Here is a 24,317-nt window from a genome sequence, read left to right on the forward strand (position 1 = left end):
TTTTATTTTATTTTTTGATAAATTAATAAATGAAAGAGAAATGCATATGTGAAGGAATTTATTCATTTTTTTTTCAAAGTTATGAAAAATCGTTTGTCAATATTAACAAATCATGTATTGTCTTAATGAAACAATACGAAGCGATAACACCTGATTCATAATAATCTACTTAGTCGTTAGCCAAAGGTTTACAAACTTTAGCCCAGTTTATTTTGAATCTTCTCGTTTTAAATGTTTTAAAGTCTATTAAATCATCAGTATGTTTTACGTCAACGTACAGTAGGTATATCTTTTATGCTTACAATGTGTCTCGGTTGGATATGAATTGTAATAGAAAGTATTGAATATGTAATGAATAGTCTATATCAATCGAATGTTTATACACACACGGTATTTTTTAAAACCTGTCCTTCACAAAGAACCGCATTAGAATAAGTGCAAGATTATTTTAAATGTCTTTTGTGTCTGGATAAACAAATTAAAAGCCTGGTACCTTTGATAACTATTTCAATAAAATCACGATTGACGTAAGCAATATTTTTAAATTTATGATTACTTTACATGATACGATATATATGTAGGTATAATGTAATATGAATATCGCTTACAGAGGTTTCTGAACATAACTTCAGTCACATATATATTGAAAAACCTTGAAAATAAATACCACCGTTACGTTTCATTCACTCGGCTTAGGACACACAAGGAACTGGTATTATACAAGAGCTATAGGAGAGAAAAATGAGAAGATTGGAGTGATTTTTGAGTAGAATAAAAGTTTACAAGTCAACATATTAGCCACGCTATTTTTCGTCGTCGAAAACTCACCATCTTGATTACCAATGATAATTCCAGTAGTCAAAGTAAATGTTCAGGACTAATACATATGGTACAATTAACTTGCTGACTGCATTATGATCTTTTTGCAAGTTAAAGTTGATATCAATCATTCTATTTCATATCATTTGAAACTCTGATAATGCTGAATGTTACCATTGAAGTAGAAATTGAAAAATACAAAAAATGGTGTGCAAAGATTATAGTTTTGAGTGGTCCACCTATGTCAGTATCTAAAAAAATGTAAGTATGAAATTCATATTCTATTTCTGTTATATCATTTTTAAAGAAAGTTCTTCTTGACAACATCTATGCACGTTTCTGCAATAACATTTATGAGGATGCTTTGTGAGTAACACACCTTTGATAGCATATTTAGGCATGTATTGTTATAAATAACGGTTAATTGTCGCACTGAGTAATGATTTGTACACATAAGGTTTTTAATGATCAATTGATTTTTACTTAAATTTGCTTTCATAAATCTTATGTAAACCACCACAGTTGTCTTTTTTATATTAAGATTATTTTTCCGTTTAACAGTGAACACTTTTAAACAAACATGAAAACATGTGACGATTTTTCGCTCCTTTTAGTTATTATCTTTGTTGGACGAGTATTTTCCATATACCCCTTCGTACGGTGTATTTATATCCGAAATTGTTCGATTTCAACGTGAATCCAGTACCGTTTTAGATTTAAATAAGATTTTAGATCTGAATAACATTAGCCATGGATGTGTGTTTAATTATCAAGTAAAGGATTCCGTCACCACAAATTATGTAACTTTTACAAAAATAAATCATAGATAGCAGATATCTGTAGAATTTGTATAAAGACGGATACCACGTCTTTATTTACGGCAATGTTGTTTAATGAGTCTGACATTTAAAACGATCAATATGAACTCATTTATTTTTTTTACAAACTTGTTTCTGAAAGCTACCAAATTAAGAAGATATGTTAACAAGTTTTTATTTGTACTAGATTGTTGTTCATAAATTAAATCATAATCAATTTTTTTTTATTACTTCATGTCATAACAAAATATCTACTACTGTATACCAATATCCGGTGAAGACAACATGTGACAAATGTCCAACTAAAGTACTGAATAGATCAGTTAGGAGTAACCTAAAGGTCAATCTTAACCATTACAAACTATAACTCAAGCAAACAGGCAGGTCAAAAGAGAAAATATCTACTTTCCTAAAGAAATTTGTATACGCAAAGTGTAAAACATGTCTAAAAGTCTTTTTTATGAGTGATAAATTCTGTACTTACACTATAACTTATATTTCAAGAATGGTAAGTAGTACTTCACTTCAATGCTGAGATATATTACAGCGGTATTGTAAAAGTTTTTACATCAAACTTGCTTTTTAGCCTATAGATATACATAAAACACATATATTGTTAAAATTTGGTATACCATATGAATATTCAAGTCACGGCTCAAATGACATCTTGAATATTGGTTTTCTTATAAAATTGAGCAGTAACATCCAAGATTCATGAAAAACATACTTTTGTTATTATTATTTTGTATTATCTCGTCCTGAATATCCATGAAATAATTGACACTGACTATTCAGCAAGCAGCAAACAATTTAAAACTACTTAGTACAGTTGACAATATTTTCATTATAGACAAGAAATTCAAACAATATATTTTTTTAAGATTTACTGTCAGCGGAATTGTACATGTAGACAATATGTTCAAGTAAGTCAAGAGACATATTGCTTAACTTAACAAATGTCATACTACGCCATTGGAATTATCATTTTAAATTTGTTTGAAGATGATACAATTACTTAATTGTTGGATTCATCAATTGGTTAAATTCCATTTTATTAATGAGCGGATTTCATAATAGAACAATGAATGTAAATAACACGTTATTTAAAAAAAAATATTTGACCAAACGTGTACTAAAAATAATATTATTAATCTATGAGTTCATTTAAGATCACTGATTTTTGTAGAGAAGATGGCAGTGTCGACACTGAGACTTACTGTAGAAGAAAAGAATTACTGGAAATTTTGCATGCTTAATGTCAGAGTGGTACCAGATGCACTTCGAAATTATTTTGACGGGCTAATACCACCTACAAGTTTAGCTACAACAATCAACCAAAACTCATCGACAATTTCTTACCTTGTTACAAGAAAAGTTATCAATGCTGCACAACTTAATATACTACAAAGAATACCTGGAACCATATGGCCACTCAAGAGCACTCGCGTTCTCATTGGAACAACTGGTATTATAACATCATTCTTGTTGTATCTAATATGTTATGCTTTTCTAGTTTGTATAATGAACCTAGTATCATAAATGATTTTCGTACAAAAAAAACCTAAATCCTAAGTATTGTTTAAAGATTATTTTCATTTCTTTACCTTTCACCTGATATATCTTTATAACCTTTTTTTTATAACTTCATAGCAATACATATATAATATACATTCATTAAAGGAACTAGGTTTATAATTTAGTAATACTTTTGTGTATTTATAAATTCAACTGTTAGGTTTAAAATATACCTAAATGAATGATGAATGACAGATGGAAGATAACAAGCAAATAGACACAACTCATATGTCGTAGGAAAACTGTATCGCCATAGCAATAAATCAACAACGAAAAAACAAGTTAAAAAGTGATCTACTAAAATCCCAACAAGACCATGGTCAAAATCCAGAAGGTTTAGCAAATACAGGACATTTAGTGTTGCGCATCAAATATGATACTATGATAAAATTTAATATACCTATTTACTTTAAATTAAGAATTTTAATTCCTCAATAGCATTTTTATATATAAAAAACATAGCATAGTGTTAAGACCAAGATGATGACAGATAAGCGGCAAGTAAGAATGCATATAAATCTGACCCTTTTTACCGATTCAGTTAAAGATTTTAATAGTTTAAAATACAATAACTCTTTAGAATAAAAATGACAATAGCAAGTATCAGAATCTAGTATCATTCACCGAACTGTTTTAGGGAAAAAAGGTAAAGGAAGGGAATGTTTTCCGTGTATAATTTGAAAATAACGTGTACTACGTACATAAGCTTTCCTTGAACTTTAAAATGTATATAACGTCTCTAAAAACAATACCATCAAATTAATTTCCTGCTAAAATTAAAAGGTTGATACATAAATGACTTAGACATCTTCTTAAATTTTTTCAGCTACATCTTCTGCAGATTTTGATGTTAGCTTGTTAGTATGTTTATTAAGGAACATTCCATTACCAGGAATATACCCACCCACATCGGGATGGGATAATCTACCTAATCCTCATGACATATCTCCGGGGGCTCATTTAGCAAGAATAAAGTACTATCGCAATGAGTTGGCACATGCAACTGAGAACAACTTAAACATCTTGGATTTTCAGGACCGGTGGGCAACAGTAACCGAGGTTTGTATTGAATTCACGGATCTATAGTATTTAAGGAATAAAATATTATTTCAAAAACAACCCTCCGAAGTTTCTGTTCCTAAGCTTGGTAAGTATGAAACTCATTTTATTCAATGACGATAAATTAATTTACTTCACGTACTAGTGCCATTTATATTGTGACTCCAAGAATAGTTGAAACAATTTTAAGTCTGCAATAAGCCGCCAGCTATAGCAAAAATACGATGTACACAGATCAAGAAGACGGTACTATGTAGGGCAAACATAAACCTTGAAATTTGATTTTGGATCGTATGTTTTTGTGTTGAGATGTACCATATCTTTTTTTTTTTGTTCAATCAAATAAAGTCTTACCCAAAAAGTGTATATATACTTATATATATATATATATACTGGCAAAAAGTTTTGGAATAGACTTGTGCAGTACGTCAATTATCCTGAATTGTGATACAATTTCTTATTTTTGTTGTGCTACCGGTAGTATAAAAATTAAAGTCGGTGGTGTCTTAAAACACTGTTGATCTTCTGTACAATCGTGTGTAAAAGCAATGTAAATTTCAACAGGTTCCCCTGTTATATTGACCAACGATGCAGTGAACAACAATGTGTCAACCTGAGTTTGTAATCTTTTGCGAAAAAATCTGGTTGATAAGTATAATTTTTAATCCTTGTTTTCAAAATTCCAATAGGGAACATACCTTTTATAATTGTATAAATAAACCAATTGTTCAGACGTTTCGGCCATTGGCCTTCTTCAGTTATTTATTATTCCTCTAAACTACATGGCTGACATTTGTTTTTTCAAACATTGAAAAGATGTTATAGATAAATGTCCTTGGAAACATCATGACGTCATAATACTCTAACGTCATAATAACATGACGTCACAATACTTTTGTATGAATGAAAGTTAAATTATATAAGTTTTGATCAATTAAAGTCATTCCTTTTTAACGTTAATTCCAAATGGTCTAATTGTATTTAATTTTTGCATCCATTGTGCCTCAATATATCTCCTGTAATTTGCGGATTTATCGTAAATCTGTTGCAGAACCTGAACTGTGATGTCCTCTTTACAATGATCTTCTTGGTTAAAATGTTCTGCCACAGCTGTATCTCTATCATGTCTGATATCTGCTAGATGCTCTTTTATTCTTTCGTTGAGTGATCTTTCTGTTTCTCCAACATAGACATAGTGGTTACATTTTTCACAGTGAAGTCCATAAATAAGGTTCACCAGTTGACATCCATGAATGTTCTTTTTGAGGTTGAATGTTTTATCTCCGAGTATAATTTTTTCTTCATGTCTTTCAATATCGCAAACTTCACATTCTTCTTTACATGTTTTGTTGCTGTTGTAGTTAGTACATTTTTTGGTGATCTTATTTAGTTTTCCATGTACAATTATGTCTGCTAAGTTTCTATCTCTTCGATAAGCTACTAGTGGTGGTTCTGGAAATATTTCTTTCATCAAGTTACAGTTATGTAAAATATTAATTCTTTTTTTCACAATGTCATGAATATCAGGTAGTAAATCAGCAAAGGTTACAACAAGAGGTATGCGTTCTGATGTTTTTTTAATTTTATTTTTTCTCTGTAATAACTCTTTTCTATTTCACATTTAAACTTTTTAAATTCCTGCATTAAAGACAACGTGGTTCCAAATGGATTTCAACTAAAATGGAAATTTAATCTAGATGCAAAACCAGAAATCATTCAAAAAGGCAAAATGGTACTTCATGATGCGTCAATGAAACTCTTAAACTTATCGATTAATGTATGTGAAAACAAAATTAATGAAACTAGTATTACCCTAAATCAACTGTCCAATAAACTATGTGATACAGATGTAGATAGTTACTACAAAATCAAAATGGAAGCAAGAAATTTGTTAAAAAACAACAAAGAGGAATATGACAACAGAAAGAAATCAAAGATGAAAAGGATAAAAGAAAATCAACTCTACAGCTGCAATTGTAATACAGATATGGTCAAAAATAATTTCCAAAAATTGTCAGATCACAGTGGGCAAATCAGGGATGATGACTTTATAAAAATGAAAGTAAGAGGAGATGGGAATTGTTTCTACAGATGTATAAGCCTTTTTCTCTATGGCATTGAAAACCACCATAATAAAATAAGACAAGCAACAGTAAAATATATGAAAGAACATAAACATAGATTTTTACCTTTAATAGACGAAAACTTTAATTTACACATGGCTCATCAATCTATGACTGATGGCACACTAGAATCATGGGCAACAGAAGCTGAAATAACTGCAGTAAGTGAAATGTATGAATATACAATATTTGTAAAAACTAAAGTAGATGGAGCAGTTACATGGATAAAATATTCACCAATGAATGGTGCACATGATAAAGAAAGATGGATAGCCATTGAGCATTTACATAATCATTTTAATTTATTAAAATTTAAGCAGAAAAAGTGTGTATGTAAGCAGATTCATCTTACAACAAGTAACATTCAAGAACAAAAGAACATGGTTGGAAACAGAAAGGTACAAAATGATGAGATAGATTGGTTTGATCAAACTAACATGAAAGATAATAGTAATAAAGACATAGAACCAGTTACGTACAGACCGGAGAAAGAAAAGAAAAGTGTTCAAGAAAACGAAGTCACAAATACAAGTTGCCCAGTCATTAATCTGTCCAGTAAAAATCTAAATACAGAACATATGTCCTTGTTATCAAAAGGATTGTCTTTCATTCCTGCTCAAAAGAAGGTAAACATTGGTAAAGTTTTAGCAGATTTAACAGAATGGGAAAGAAGAATGAGACTAAAAGAATATTTTTACAACATCAAGGAACATGAAGAAGTTAAAGAGAAATCAGAATGCAGCAAAACACGTAGAAAAAATAAAGATTTTACACCAAAACCAGGAAAAAACATCTGGTTAGATACTTACATAGAGGTAGTTAAAGGAGATGTCATGAATGGTCTGAAACAGCGCAAATCAATAAATCTTACAACGAAAGAAGAAAACGCTCTTAAAGATATTTTACAAGATGATGATATAGTTATACGGCCGGCAGATAAAGGATCAGGAATAGTAGTTATCAACAAAGAAGAATATTTTAAGAAACTAGAAGAGGAAATAACAAACAATGATACTTATTCTGAGACAGAGCAAAACACGACACATCAAATTACAAAAAAGGTAAAATCATTAGTAAATAGAATGAAAAAAGAGGGATCAATTTCTGGGGAAATGAAAACTTATTTGATACCAAAACATCCACATCCAGCAAAATTAAAAGGCAACCCAAAAATCCACAAACAGAACAAACCATACAGAACAATAGTTAATGGGATAGGTACTGCCACTGAAAAAATTGCAGAAATAGCAGAAAAGGAACTAGATAACTATGTTATCAACTCACCAAGTTATATTAGAGATACTACCGATTTTTTAAATAAACTTTCAAAAGTAAAACAGCCAATACCAAAAAACAGCATATTGTTTTGTTTCGATGTTGTAAAATTATACCCATCTATTCCTAGAGAAGAAGGAATAAAAGCATGTAAAATAGCTCTTGACACCAGAAGAAATAAAGAAATACCAACCAATGATATCCTAGAAATGATAAAATTAGTTTTAGAGGGGAATAACTTCAAATTGATTGACAGAGATTTTCTGCAAAATGAAGGTGTGGCTATAGGGTCAAAACTAGGAAAAAATTTTGCTTGTACTTATATGCGACAATGGGACAAAGCACTGGAAAAATTCAAAGAGAAACCATTGTTTTATAAACGTTTCATTGATGATGGTTTTGGAATTTGGACTCATGGCGAACAAAAACTCAAAGAATTTATGGACTTTGCAAACTCAATAAATGACAAAATAAAGGTGGAACTTAGGTACAACAGCAATCAGATTGAATTCTTAGATACACTTGTGAAAATAAAAAATAGTAAATTAACAACAGACCTTTATACAAAGCCAACTGATAAACATATATATGTTCACAGCAAATCATGCCATCCAAAAAATGTAAAAAAGGCAATTCCTTATGGTTTAGCATTACGATTAAGAAGAATTTGTGAAAATGAAGATGACTATCAAAAACATAGACAAGAACTAAAATTACAACTGCGAAAAAGAGGCTATAATGGAAAATTTATTGAAAACCAACTAAAAAGAGCAGACGACTTAAATAGAAAAGAGTTATTACAGAGAAAAAATAAAATTAAAAAAACATCAGAACGCATACCTCTTGTTGTAACCTTTACTGATTTACTACCTGATATTCATGACATTGTGAAAAAAAGAATTAATATTTTACATAACTGTAACTTGATGAAAGAAATATTTCCAGAACCACCACTAGTAGCTTATCGAAGAGATAGAAACTTAGCAGACATAATTGTACATGGAAAACTAAATAAGATCACCAAAAAATGTACTAACTACAACAGCAACAAAACATGTAAAGAAGAATGTGAAGTTTGCGATATTGAAAGACATGAAGAAAAAATTATACTCGGAGATAAAACATTCAACCTCAAAAAGAACATTCATGGATGTCAACTGGTGAACCTTATTTATGGACTTCACTGTGAAAAATGTAACCACTATGTCTATGTTGGAGAAACAGAAAGATCACTCAACGAAAGAATAAAAGAGCATCTAGCAGATATCAGACATGATAGAGATACAGCTGTGGCAGAACATTTTAACCAAGAAGATCATTGTAAAGAGGACATCACAGTTCAGGTTCTGCAACAGATTTACGATAAATCCGCAAATTACAGGAGATATATTGAGGCACAATGGATGCAAAAATTAAATACAATTAGACCATTTGGAATTAACGTTAAAAAGGAATGACTTTAATTGATCAAAACTTATATAATTTAACTTTCATTCATACAAAAGTATTGTGACGTCATGTTATTATGACGTTAGAGTATTATGACGTCATGATGTTTCCAAGGACATTTATCTATAACATCTTTTCAATGTTTGAAAAAAGAAATGTCAGCCATGTAGTTTAGAGGAATAATAAATAACTGAAGAAGGCCAATGGCCGAAACGTCTGAACAATTGGTTTATTTATACAATTATAATTTTTAAGTTTTAAATCGGAATGATAGTCTAGTTTGCAAACCAACATGTTTGTTATTTATGGGACCTGAATCACTTTGCGGGAACATTAGTTTACTGATGTATGCATACCCTTCAAGCTAGTGTTTCAGGTCTGTTGAACGCTATATCAAATATATTATATATGTACAACAATTATGAAATCATTGCTATCAATCCTGTATGGATGTAACTCCGTGTTAAAAACATGTTAAATGTGTATCTTATCCGCCGTCGACGATGTATTACGCAACATAACAAAGTTTTAACTAAATAAATATTTAACATAAGCAGTGTATTTTGAATCAAACTTTCGGATTTTCAGGCCATAAAATTCTGTAATGGTGGGCATAATCCTAATGGCATTACAGATATTTTGCACGGCGACTTGGATGGTTCGCAGAATGGTGTTATTGTTGCTTCCTTGTCAACACAGATAGAAGCAATCAGACGAGACCTCACTTTGGTGGAAGGTGAAAAAATCAAGATGGAAAACGAACTTAAAAGAACTGAATTTCAGCTAGAGAATATGTGTAGTGACTTTCACTTTTATAAGGATGGTCACATAGCAAAAAATATTTCAGGTTGTTTTTTTGGTATATTTGTTTGTAATATTTTTAAAATGCAACTTTCAGCGGTCCAGGTTTTTATTAGGACAGATTATTTTCATTTGGAGATAAAGCAATAGTACCCACAGGGAATCGTCCACAAGGCAAGAAATAAAATTGTTGGTCTTGAAGAGTCTTGCATATCTGAACTGAAAATTCAAATTTGTAATTTGCCTTTTAATTCTACATTATAACGAAAATCATATATAAAACACGATTTTACACATTTTGCAAATCAGAAAAAGATGAGAATCAAGCATTGGCTAACAAACGAACATAAGTTAAATAGTTAGTACATTTAAGAAAACAAATGTTGGTCTCTGTGACGAAAACAACCTATTAATAAGCCTAGGCCTGTAAAATATAATTACAAATCAATGTCACTGAATTATTCTTTGACATATTCACGCTGACAAATTCAAATAAACTTGGGTATACATAAACTCGTCATAGATACCAGAATTAAATGTTTACACAATTGACTCATTAGTGACTACTGGTATCGACTCAAAAATAGTTTAAAAAAAGGATCATATCTGTAAAATACATATAAATTCATCTTTCCAGATAACATTCAGGATTTAACAAACAAATGGAAGAAAGACGATCAACCTTTTTTCGTCACAAGAGCTGCAAAACATGTGTTTGATAAGTTAGAAACTGTAAATATTGTCGTGATTATTGGACAGTCTGGCTCTGGGAAATCAGCAACTGCTCGAAACGTAGCTTTAAAATGGGAATCACAAGGTTATGATGTTGTACCAGTAGAATCTGTTGAAAAAAATTATAGAATATAGATGCAAAGATACACAACAAATATTTGTGATAGACGATCCCATCGGTATATACTCAGTAAACGGGTCGTATCTAAATCAATGGGAGATGCTAGATTCGAAACTAAAAGCTTTGCTTAACGACAATAATTCGAAAATAGTTTGTACATTGCGCAAAAACATGGCTATCGATACAAGGTTAAGAGCAACGAACACTATCTTGAACGACAGAGCGTACATTATTGACTTAGATCATGAAGACAACAGTCTTAATGGCGTGGAGAAAATGTCAATTTTAAAAAATCATTTAATTTATTCTAACCGACAAAATGATATAAGCGATGAGGAGTGCAAAGATTGTTGTAAAGCAAAGTTTGCCTTTCCACTTCTGTGTCATATTTTTACAACAAATGACTGTCTGTTTCATCGTAAATCAGATTTCTTCCAAAAGCCTTTTGATTATCTGAACGATGAGATTACAAAACTGCATCAACGAAACAAAAAGGTATATTGTTCATTAGTAATATGCATGATTTTTGCTGGAAGTTTGAATGCAAAAAGTTTTTCTGTTTCTTATGGTTTAAAAGAAAATAAATTAGAAAATAGACGAATTTTCGACATGATTATTGAGTCTTGTGGTCTAGATCGAAATACTTCAAGACAGGCATTGCTTGACAGTTTGTTATCCGTCGAAGGCGTTTATATAAACATATATTTAGGAACAATTGTTTTTTTACACGATTCTTTTCTTGAAGCTATAAGTTTCCATTTCGCAAAAGTGAATCCATGCATATTTTTAGAATGTTGTAAAACAAAGTTTCTAAGGGAAAGAGTTAGGGTCATATCGAAACAGGTTAACGACGATCAGAACGTTATTGTATTAGAAGAGGAATCGTACTGTCATTTAGCCACCCGATTTATAGCTGAACTAAAGAAAGGTGAATTTATGGATATATTATACAGCCAACCTATTAAAGAAGAAAAATTTCTAAAAGTTATGAGTAAGGTAATCGACCGTGGACACTTGATTACTAAGCAAAAACTAATGAAAACAAAAATATCTGATAAAGCGTCTGGAAAGTTAGAGAATTTCGATTGTATATATAGACAAGAGTATAATATGGAAGCAATAGCAGCAATAATAGACATTTTTCCAGCAGACAAAACATTATTTCACTGGACAATAGCAACTAGTTGTCATAATTTCATGAACTATTTTTGGAAAAGTATGACAAAAAAGCAGCAAAAGAAATATCTTCGAGCAGATAGGTCTATTTTCTCACTAGCTTTATTAAGCGGTTGCAAAGAAATTATTATACTTATGCTTGAAAGTGGTGCAAAAATTAACACTTCTGAAAGTCAGTATGCCTTACGAAAACTAGTGATTGACGGCAGGAATACTACATTATTGGAATGTTTGATACAAAATGGAATGGGAATTAATTTTATCGACTATAATAATAAATCGTTGCTTTTCTATGCAATATCGTCAAAGAATTTGAACTTTCAGACATTACTTATTGAAACAGATTCAAGGCAAAATGCATTACATAACAATGTGTTTAATGGCAACATTGAAGAAACAAAAATTCTTCTCAGTACTTATAATTTAAATTGTGTCTCAAATTACGGTTGGTCAGTATTTCATTTTGCAGCATATAATAATGACACCAACATGATTGAACTTATTTTTGAAACTACAATGAAACGGTGTAACAAAATAGATCGAAATCGTAAAACAGCTATGAAATGTAACGATATTTCAATCTCTATTGATAGACAGGACAATATTGGCTGGACTCCTCTTCACTTAGCGTCTGCCTTGTCTAGATATGAAGTTGTTGATTTTCTTATCGGAAAAGGTGCGAATCCCTTGCTTGTGGACCTGGATGGAAAAACACCTTTACATTTTTCTGGTAATAAACGGATAACTAGTGCTTTATTAAAACACAAGGATATCGCAAATGAATCGACCATGTCGATTTATGAAGGAAATAGAAAGACGTCTAATAATGAAATACAATTACCTGAAGAACTACTTCATTTGAACCTAGATACTACCTTTATGACAGATTTCACCAGAACAGATGATCAACCTGAATATATCAGAGATATTCTTATTGAATGGGAAAATGGTCGCCGTTACTCTCAAGAAGTAATAGAGGAAAATAACATTCACTTTGAACAAGATAAAGATAAAAATTGGAAGCCATATATAAAAGATTCTGCAGTATATCAGGACTTAGTGAAGAGAATTCCCGAACATATGAAAAACTGGTACCCGTCTATATCTTCCTTGATCTATGTTGCTTGCATGAATATTCTTTTCCTGTGTTTTTCAATTATTAAGTTCCGGAGGAAGATTGATTTACCAGATAAAGAAGGAAATACACTTCTCCATGCTGCTGCAAGTATGGAAAATCAAGATGAAAGCATAGTATCTGTGAACATGCTTTTAGAAAGAGGAGCCAATCCCTTATTTTATAACATTCATGGCTGTATGCCATCTGATGATGCGTTTTACAATCGGTCATACAGATTAAAAGTAATCCTAGATATATATTCAATGCATGCAGCTAAAAAGGGGTTGAGAATTCTTGTTTTAATTTCAATCATAACGTTTTTTCTATTTGTATGTCTTTGCTCCGCTTCCTACTATGTCTGTCCAGTATATGACAATGGTGACGAGAAAAACAATTCCTATGATGTTTCTAATAGTTACTTTAATAATCATCCAAATAACAATTTAACTAGTTATCTTAATCTTACTACGCAAAATATCAGCAGTTTTGTGCTGTCTGGAAACACGACTGAAGACTATCAGTATGAATACATACAACCCTTCAGTTTCATTCACCCATTTTCTTTTTTTTGCGTATTGTTTCTAAATATAATTTGGCCAATTGGTAAAAAAATGCTATGTAGACATAACTATTTTCTTTTTGAATACGTTTATATGTATGTGCATTTGACATCACTTTTACATCTAACATCAATTTTTTTCTCTAATAAGGAAAAACAAGAAATATGCAGATACATCCTTATGTCGTTTTCGCTTCTAAGCCTATTTGTTTTCCTCGTCGATCTAGTTTTAAGTTTAGTAAAAAAATACAATGCAGAATGTTTAACGTTCTCTACAGTTTCATATCTGCTTTTGTTCAATTGTTTTGTTACATTTTTTGGTGTAATTTTTTTTAATCCGTTCAATAAGTTATTCTCGGGCGTATCTTTTATAAAAGACATGTTTGAGAATTTATCAAGTTGGTCGACGATGTCACTCTTATTTAGTTTTATAGGTACATGTGTTGCTACTTATATGTATATCAATGTTTGTTCTTGTTGTGCGTATTTGATTTTATTGAAAATATGGGGTAAATCCAAAAATTTACGTGAATTATCATATCATTGGCAACTTAAGGCCATTTACCCTACTTTTCATAAACCAATCATTTCTTTCCACCGACTGGGCAGTCCCTCTTTAAAATGGCAAATTATTTTTCAATCTACTTTCATCCATATTTTGCTCATTTTTGAAACTATTGTTTTTTACGATTCATATCATATTGGCTAAGTATGAAAGTTCAATTGCTATTAAGAAACAAACCTTTTTGGGATCTTTTTATTGGGGCTATAATTGAGATTCATGTGTTTTAAATTTTAATACTTTCTTGATATCAAACTTCATTTTTCGTCTATTATATATTTCAAAATTAAATTTGTCAAAAACTGTCTCTTTTATATAGTATAGCAATCATTTATCCAATACGCTTGCATCTATGACGAGTTTATTTGCAATATCTATGTATAAAAATAAAGTGTTTCAATTTATGAAATATATATTGAGAGATATCATGTAATAAAAATATATAAAAAAAGTTGTAGTTTTGTAATACTTGCTTTCTCAGTAAGGAGAACAAATGAGCACATCAGGGCGAGCTGCATGACCTTCAATCTGTCATTTAATTCATAATTTGACAAAGATGCTTACAACGCTTGACATTTCTATTTCATAACTTGACGTCACGGCTTAAAATGTCTTGACACACGTCCTGTCTTTCCAACATAGATAATTGTTAATACGTAATCTAATTTCATAAAACTATTATTTATTTTTCAATATGTATTTCACCAGTTTTTGGACGGATTCATTTTGCTCAGACTTTATTGTTCTAAGTTGTGTTTTGTAGTACTGTTTTGTGTCTTTAAGTCTTTTTTATCCATTGCGTTGTCAATTTACTTTTAATATGCTCGCCTCTCTTGTCAATCCATTTTCGGCTTAAGAGTTTGATTGTTTCCTCAGTATCCTTCGCCTTTCTTGTTTTAAAAAGAACCAGCATAAATTCTGTAACGTGACTGAGGATGCGTGGTAAGTGAAAACCATTCAGTAAATTTTGTCTCGAAGGCTTTGAATGTCGTTAAAAAATGAGATATAATCATATATACATTTCTATGTTTTACTTATTCTGTATTGCACGCTAGGCGGAAATCCTGTCGCAATACCAGGGATGCAGTTAATCTAAGTTGAAAGATTCGGTCAACTTTCAATTTTGTCTGAGAGATCTACAGTTTTCATTAACTATAATTCATATCATTTTGATTCTTTTGAAACGCTTTTATCAAAAATTTATTAGCAGAGACCATAAAAAAGCAAACCCAAATAAAAAGATAGACACCTACGGAATTATGTCAGGTGACATGGTTAACTTAAGTGAGCTAAGTTAGCCTTCCTTAAATCTTTTGATTGACAAAAATTGCAACTACGAATCAAGCCATAAAAAACAACGTAACCCTAGTAAATCTAGTTTTGTTTTTGATTGTTTTTCGTTGGTGCTTTTTTTGGGGGAAAAGGGGGATGCATTTTTTATAAAAGTCAAATAAAACAAATCTTGACTGTGTCATTGTCACAAGAGATTTTCATCAGTAACTGAGAGGTCCAGTCTGGTTTGATTGATTTGAAAGCACTAGCTGGTTGTGATATCACACTTCTTGTCAGATTCATATTCTAAGAAGGTATGTATATAGTTCAAGACAAATTGCAATACATTGTATGTAATCGGCAAGAAGACAAGACAAGACATTTCTAAACCGACACAAAATAGTCTTAGATGCATGATTTATTTATTAGTTGTTAGTGGCTTTAAACTAGCTGTCAGATAACTGCGAGTACTCTCTTATCTGTCCATTGTGTCGGGATGTAAAAGTAACCGGCCACGTCCACTTTTATTTTTGTCCATCTGATGAGTTAAGCCTTTTTCAACTGATTTTCATAGTTCGTTCTTATATTGTACTGTTATACCACTGTCCAAGGTTAGGGAAGGGTTGGGATCCCGCTAACATGTTTAACCCCGCCACATTATTTATGTATGTGCCTGTCCCAAGTCAGGAGCCTGTATATTTAGTGGTTGTCGTTTGTTTATGTGTTACATATTTGTTTTTCGTTCATTTTTTAAAATAAATAAGGCCGTTAATTTTCTCGTTTGAATTGTTTTACACTGTCTTATCGGGGCCTTTTATAATGGACTATGCGGTATGGGCTTTGCTCATTGTTGAAGGCCGTACGGTGACCTATAGTTGTTAATGTCTGTGTCATTTTGGTCTTTTGTGGATAGTTGTCTCATTTGCAATCATACCAAATCTTCTTTTTTATAGATTATATAAAAAATGAATATGCCGCTATGCTGTATTTGGGTTTTGGAAATTTTGAAAGTCGAAGAGTCAAAACGTAAAAAATTGGTATTCTGATAAATCATTAAACAAAGAATAATATTTATTGATATGTCGATATAACAAAAATCTATGATTGTGTGATCGAGTTAACACTCTGAGAACAATCAGCACTTCCCAGTACTTTAGTGGATACGTCTACAGTTCCTTCGACGGCATCAACACAGAAACAGTGCTCTGAAATGAAGATAACAAAAATTTTGTTGAATTGAACCAGCTGCTAAGTTATTTTTTTAAATCAAGTAGAAAAAGATAAACATTTTAGCTAGGAGCATTTTAAATCCGATTGATTGTACCATGACACTTATCTAATTCAAATTTAACCAAAATTGCAAATTTACCAAAAATTACAAATTTACTCATTTATCCATATCTACCGACAAAATAGCCAATATTGTAGTTAGAGTTATACAATTTACTTATAACAAACTCCCAGCGAATTATTTAAAAAAATACGTTTACATTTTAGCTATAGATTCGGTTAACGTCGAACGTCAAGTAGGATAAATATCATGAAATACAGAAAGAGAACTAATCAAACAATGCCAATGGGTAGACTGGGATGATAAGCAGGCAATTTGGGTTGTTAATGGGAAGGGAAATAGTGTTAGGCAGTATACAATTTCTCACAATACTGTAGGTCATTTGAAGCCATCAAAGATTTTTGAAAGAATTCTTTAGAAGCTGTGAGTTCAGTGGGTCACATTTATTGTCGCCATTCCATGCAAACGTATTTTATGAATTTGCATCTCCTTATTGTGTGTCTTTTAAAAAATATAAGGGCAGAGATCGACGCAGTCATATTTCTTTATCAAATTGAACACTTTCAAAAAGATTGAATTCAATGCATATACTTGAAGCTATAACATCAAGACGGTTTTTTTCTACTCATAATCTGCGCATCATCGAGAAAATATCACATAATGATTATCGCTTTTTTATGCAACTGCAATAAGGCAATGAAAAAGATGGACGTACACTTTGGGTTTTGATTTGTTTAAAAAAATTTAGCTTGACTAAGTTTTTTGGGTATTATCTGTTTAATACTATTGTGTCAGTTTAAATCCGTTCATAAATCTATGTTGGATGTCCAGAATTACGACTTCAATGTCTTCTAGAAGCAAAACTGCTGATAGCTATTCCTGACATTGATTATAATGCATATATTGATATAAATGTTTTAAAACAACTTACGGGTATTGTCACACTGTTCCGGCATAAAATTTCCAAGAGCGTCACATTTTGGTGTCCACATCCCTTTCCATGTTACAAATGAAATCATTCGTATGTCTCTGATTTGTTGACATTTTGTCTTTTTCAATGTCTGTCTTTTCTTACTTGAACATTCAGCGCTGCCAAGTACTTTGGTAGATTCGTCCACAACACCATCAACTGCACTTACACAGAAGCATTTTCCTAAAAAAAAAAGTTCAATGTACAAATTAATTTAAACACATTTTAAGCGTTTTAATAACTCTTTTAGTATAATTATCTAAATGTTCTTTTTGAAAAATGATCACAGACTGATGGTTGAAATAAACGTATTTATTTTTTTATTTGGTTGTCTTATCGCTTCGAAGATTTCTAGAAACCAAATGATGTGAGTATATTGAAAATAAAGATCAGCTTGCTTATTTTTGCTTACATTGGTATGTTTTCCTAAAGTTCATACGTAACAAAATGTCTTACCGGTATTGTCACATTGTTCTGGCATGAAATTGCCCAGAGCATCACACTTTGGATACCACATGCCTTGCCAGATGGCAAAACTGAACTGCATTGAAGCATATTTGAGTTGACATTTTGTCTTTTTCAATGTCTGTCTTTTTTTACTGGAGCAGTCAGCGCTGCCAAGTACTTTGGTTGATTCATCAACAACACCATCAACTGCACTTACACAAAAGCATTTTCCTATATTGTATTTTAATATTAGTTGATGATAAGATCGATTTCTATTGTCTGTATACACAATGAAGCATCTCGAAACGTTCTTGAGTTGTCCAAAGTGTTTCATTTTACTTCAGAACTAACGAAATATTAACTCACTGATCAACTGTTGATAGGGGCGACCAAAAAGAACACTGAAACCCTTCCACGATTAGCATTGCATGTTACTCTATTATAATAGAGGGTATGTTTAAGGTGTTATTTGGCGTGTTTATAAACTCCACCTATTTACTAGCAAACTCTATGATTATAAAAAAAAAGATGTGGTATAATTGCCATTGAGAAAGCTCTCCATAAGACAATAGACCAAATGACACAAAAATTAACAACTATAGGTCTGCGTAAAGACCCCGAAATGACAATGTAAAACAATTCAAACGAGAAACTAACGGCCTAATTTATGTACAAAATATTTACGAAAAACAAATATGTTACACTTAATTCTAATATGACGTGCTTCTTTCGCTTTTTCTCTAATTTTTGTGCTATTTTCACATTTCCTGACCGGTGTGAGAAAAATATTTCTCCTCACTAGTGAAAAATCTGTTCTCGGCAAATGATTAGTCGAAATTTGATTATGACGTCTAAATATTTTGTTTTCTTCTGAATTTTCCTATTGTGACGTCATGAAAAAAGGCGACCATGCCTGATGACGTCGCACATAAAGAACACAAGTTTCTGAAAATCTTTGAAAAAGAAGGATAAAAATCATTAGAGAAACAGATTCCTACACTATAACTCGTGTATTACGATATTTCTCCACTCTCGACAGTTAAATTTTAGTTATTTAAAGAGCTCGGCAAGCCTCGCGCTTTAAATAATAAAATTTAACTGTCTCGAGTGGAGAAATATCGTAATACACTTGTTGCAGTGTAGGAATCTATATGTAAACAACACCGTGATAAAATTCTCGATATATCTATACTTAGCGCAGACTCCAAGATGTACACAAATGGCTGTTTAAATATGCCTCCCACGTAAATCCACATGTATCGTTACCTATGTGTAAACGGTTGTGGATTTCGTTGTTAACAATTACAATTGAATAAAACCCTACAGAACATTTATTCTGATTCTGACGCATAACAAAAAGAATTTACACATTAGAGAACGGAAAAATGGACAAAAACAAAATAAATCAAAATTCCGCGAAATTCCAGTAATGATTTTGGCGCATTAACGTCATTTCAAAACATGACGTCATACGTATGAAAACGTCAAAGCTGTAGGTTTTTCTATTGCGTTTACCTTCTAAACTCGGATACAATTGCATTAAAATAAATTATTGAGGTAGGTGTTGCTTGTTTTCTGTTCTATTGCATTATTCGCACATTTACTGATTTCAGCAAGTCAACATGGCGGCTCCTTGGTTACAACATGTCAAGAGTGAATTTGACGGTAGCTTACGATAAAAAATGTAAATTTAGAATTCTAACATGACGTCCTTCAAACGCTTTGAGTACACACCCGTGGTAAAATATGAATATATTGCCAGTGCTGTTCCGATTGTACTCCCACGTCGTATGCTTTTTTATGAATGAGATGCCCGACGTCATAGAACAATGACGTTAGAATGTAAGCATTTTACGGGAAAATACACGCTTGTGAATCCGAAAATCATCACAAGGAAACATACACAAATGATGCTAAAATGTGGCAAAAGCCCTTTATTGTACATCAAATAAGACATATAAATAAATTATCATTCAAATTCATCAAAAACTGTCTAAATACATTATTTTAAATAGTTTAAGCATGTCACTAATGCAGTTTGCTCCGTTCTTTTACGCTAGTTTATTAGTGCGTTTATTTATGGGAACGGCAAATATGTGCCTACACCTAGAGCGCTTCGATCCAAAAGAATTGCCGTATGTGTCCTATCAGAATCGAAATAATTCATGGGGGCTTGAATATATCTAGATTTTACCACGGGTTGTCCCTTTATGCCGATATTTTACCCCTCGCTTTCGCTCAGGGGTAAAATATTTGTCATAAAGGGCCAACCCGTGGTAAAATCACGATATATTCAAGCCCCCATGAATTATTTCTTAATTGCAAATGTTGGGTTTACTGAGAAGTAACAAAAGGAATCACATTTTTTTTCTAGCGGTTAGTTAAGAAATCATTCATGCAGGTTTATTAAATTTGTTTTACATTTATCGAACAGTGGGTAAAATAGAACAGCCACACACACGGTATTCCCATCATCGCTTCAGTTTTTTAATGATCGTATTTGTCCTATTAGAATCGAAATAATTCATGGACTCGAATATCACGGCCCAGGCCATGTGTAAATTTCCAACAAATCTATGGCTTCCATGAATTAATTCTTAAACAAACGACAACCACTGAACAACATTCTAAGTTGAAACTAACCTGTGTTATCACACTGTTCTGGTTCAAAATTACCCACGGTATCACACTTTGGATACCACATGCCTTGCCAAATGGCAAAACTGAACTGCATTGAAGCATATTTTTGTTGACATTTTGTCATGGTTTTGTCTCGTTTGCTGACAGCACAGTTTGCAGCTCCAAGTGTTGTATATGTTGTCTTGTCAACATCACCGGTCTTGGAATCAACACAGAAGCATCTTTCTGTTGGGGAAATCAAGGAATATAATGGTTTATTATTGTCATTATAATCAATAAAGCATTATTGATATGATGTATATTGTGTCTACATCGAACACCAAAGCGGCAAGTACTTCCATATCAGGTCGACCACCAGTGGCGGATCCAGAATTTTTGAAAGATGCGTATTTCTGTGTGTGTTATCTCAGATATTCCGGAAGAGACGTTTTGGTAACTTCTTGACCCTTACAAAATTTCCTGATCTACTCATGTGTGTGAGTGTAAATTAAGCTTAACAATGGTGTGAGTAAATTAAGCTTAACATGGTGTGAGTGTAAATTAAGCTTAACAATTAAAAGATTAGTAGATACATACTTTACGTAAGACCATTGTCATTGTTAAATTAAATTGCGATTTTAAACTACTTCTTTAATTCATCTTTTTCCAAACAAAGTTTACATTACCAAATTGAATTCTTGCAAATTTGTTCTCGAAATCATGAACTAGCGAAAATGACGAACAGCAAATAGCCCTAAATCAAAGGAATATATGAAAAAGCCAACTCATGTTTTGACTTAGGGGTATATGTTTTGCTCATTTTGTACGGCGACCTACAGTTGTCAATTTCTATATCTTTTGGTCTCTAATGGTGAATTGTGTCACTGGTACTCATACCATATCTTCTTATTTTCATATTTGGAGCATTTGACATTCGAAATATTGGTAAAGAAACAGAAAAAATACTTAATTCATTCTTGTGCTTAACAGATGGCGCCACTTACTCATATTATCACATTGTTGGTCCATAAAGTCTCCGTTGATGTCACATTTTGGCATCCACCATCCCTGCCAAACTACCATAGAAATCATACGTACTCGTCTCATCTGTTGACAGGCGGACAATGTATCGGGAATTGCACGACCTGTAATAACAGACGTATCATAACAAAGAAAAACATTAACGGGAACAATTTTACTGCATGCACCAGATGTGCATTTCGACAATTAATGTCTCTTAGGTAATGCTCGAAACCAAAATATGTAAAATCCAAATCCTAATAGAATCTTTGAGAAGCTGATCAAACCGAAAATATACAGTTGTTTTCGGGAATATATAATATATGACAAATCCGAATATACTCTTTTCATGTGCCAATTATTCAAAGAACTAAAATTATTTTGACTAGTTTTTAGTTTAAAAGATTATTTATGAGAAAAGAGTTTAAAAACTAAGATCTTTAATCTTAGTATAGTTGGTATAGCCGATAACGAAAAATTTAAGAATTTCACTGAACATGTACAAAATATTTGCCAAAGAACGTTAAGCAACCAACAAATAATCATTTGAAATTTAAAAACTGAAATCGTTTTTATGAAACAAGCAAATATTTAGCATTCAACTTTTTGTGTCTTCAAAAGTGTTAGTAGTATGATTAAAAACAACAGAAAAACATACTGATTTTATTATTTTTTTGAAAATTATGTACAGGACGTTTAGTCGAAATATTAGTAAGACCTTTTTACTACCCCTTCTCTATATTGCGCGTCATAAACACCTTGCTATAACTTTTTGTTGTGACAATTTATGAAGAGTTTTGATATTGAAAAATAAAATTAATAAAATTTATTTGCAATGATAGCTTGATAAATGGCCTGTCGTTTAATAGCATAGTCATTTTTTTATAGTTCAGTGTTTGTTTATTGTTGAAGGCTAAACGGCTCTTATAGTTGATTACGTCATTCTGACTCTGTTTTATGGTTGTTTCGTTCGTGGTTATACCACACATCCTTATTTTAATACTACTAATCCATGGCCGTTTGAATTTGTTTTACACTAGTCATATAGGGTTCCTATATAGCTTGCTGTCCGGTGTTCGCTACGGGTCCATGTTGAAGGCCGTACTTTGACCTATAATAATTAACTTTTTATACATATTGACTTGTATAGAGAGTTTTCTCATTTGCACTTATACCACTTCGTCTTATTTCTACTCCCATCTGATAGTCTTACGTACGTAGATCAGCTTGATCTGTCTTCACGCACTGTCCTCTGCCTAACAACATCATAGGGTGTCCAGTGGCTTCTATTGGAGCAGTACAAACCATACCACTGTCACATTTCCCGGCAGGTATCATACCAAATGAGTAATGAGCTTGGCATTCTTCTCCTTCTTGCTTCAAACACACAGTAAAGAAAAAGGAAGAATAGTTATTGAATAAGAAAACGTACCTTATGTCCACCTTAAATCTAGATATCAAAATCGTAAACATGTAAAAATTGTCTTAAACATTATTTAAGCTTGAGGTTAAATTAATTTATTAATATATTATAAGATTTACTAAACTTCTTCAGAAAATTCATTTTTTTAGGGGAAATCTATTAAGTTTTCGGTTGCTCGATTAGTTTTTATGCATCATATTAAAGTAAGGTGTGGTATGATTGCCAATGAGACAACTCTCAACAATAGACCAAAGACACGGGAATAAACAACTAAAGGTCATCTTACAACCTTCAAAAATTAGTTAAACCCAAACCGAATAGTCAGCTATAAAAGACCCCGAATGACCACCATTCCACCACAACCGTAAAACAGTTCATTTAAGTCTTGCTCCCAGTTTGACTATGTAATTCTACCCTTTTCACGTGGCAGGTAAGTGAACTTTGAATTAAGATTTGAATGATGTTAATCCGGCATTCACATTACGGAACATTTACTTGCTTGTCTATCAGCGTTGCTTCAAACCTTCCCCCTTTCCCCATCTGTAGTTTAAGAAAAACTTACCTTAGCGCAAACATCGTAACATCCACACAATCCTCCATTTTTAATGATGGATCCTTTACAATTGAGAGGTTCTTGAACTGCATTCTTACACAGTTCCGGGGTGCATACAAGGGCACGGCCCACAGAAAATATAGTACAAATTAAAATTAAAGGTAACATTCTTGAATATTAGAGAATTGTGAAATCGTTATCAGTGATCTTTATACATATAGCATTGCTTGAACTGTCTTATCTTCGCATCGTAATAATAGTACTTTGTCATATTGTTACAATCCGTGAGCTCATTTTTGGACAAGGTTGATCAAGTTACAAGGAAAACTGACCGCCATTAAATAGCACAATAGTACTGAAAGTGGAGTTTAACATCAATCAATCAATCATATCATGAAGCTTGATATTATAGTGACCTATTCGTTATCCTCTTATTCGACCCAAGTAACGACAGATTTGAATTTTAACTAGGTTTGGGATATAGGAGCCCCACTCACCCCCACTATCCATTATAGAACAATGACGGGAAAATATGT

General features: G+C 32.0%; 2 protein-coding genes across 3 annotated transcripts; one reads left to right on the top strand and one right to left on the bottom strand.

Moving 5' to 3' along the window:
- The first annotated feature begins 277 nt into the window (after positions 1-277).
- LOC143083733 (uncharacterized) lies at positions 278-14,559 on the top strand. The gene is made up of 5 exons (XM_076260016.1): positions 278-1,080; positions 2,824-3,102; positions 4,039-4,271; positions 9,707-9,965; positions 10,557-14,559. The coding sequence occupies exons 2-5, from the start codon at positions 2,829-2,831 to the stop codon at positions 10,784-10,786; spliced, it is 996 nt and encodes a 331-aa protein (XP_076116131.1). The 5' UTR covers positions 278-1,080; positions 2,824-2,828; the 3' UTR covers positions 10,787-14,559.
- Positions 14,560-16,511: 1,952 nt separating this feature from the next.
- Positions 16,512-23,989, bottom strand: LOC143083734 (uncharacterized). 2 transcript variants are annotated; one of them, XM_076260017.1, is made up of 7 exons: positions 23,791-23,989; positions 23,023-23,182; positions 21,790-21,930; positions 20,810-21,031; positions 18,176-18,397; positions 17,681-17,902; positions 16,512-16,663 (listed from the first exon to the last, which is right to left on the bottom strand). In XM_076260017.1, the coding sequence occupies exons 1-7, from the start codon at positions 23,947-23,949 to the stop codon at positions 16,557-16,559; spliced, it is 1,233 nt and encodes a 410-aa protein (XP_076116132.1). In that variant the 5' UTR covers positions 23,950-23,989; the 3' UTR covers positions 16,512-16,556. The 2 variants fall into 2 exon arrangements, with proteins under 2 accessions (XP_076116132.1, XP_076116133.1); XM_076260018.1 differs by lacking the exon at positions 18,176-18,397.
- Positions 23,990-24,317: the final 328 nt, after the last annotated feature.

This window comes from Mytilus galloprovincialis, chromosome 7 (assembly GCF_965363235.1).
Source record: "Mytilus galloprovincialis chromosome 7, xbMytGall1.hap1.1, whole genome shotgun sequence".
In the NCBI taxonomy this organism is placed as follows: Eukaryota; Metazoa; Mollusca; class Bivalvia; order Mytilida; family Mytilidae; genus Mytilus; species Mytilus galloprovincialis.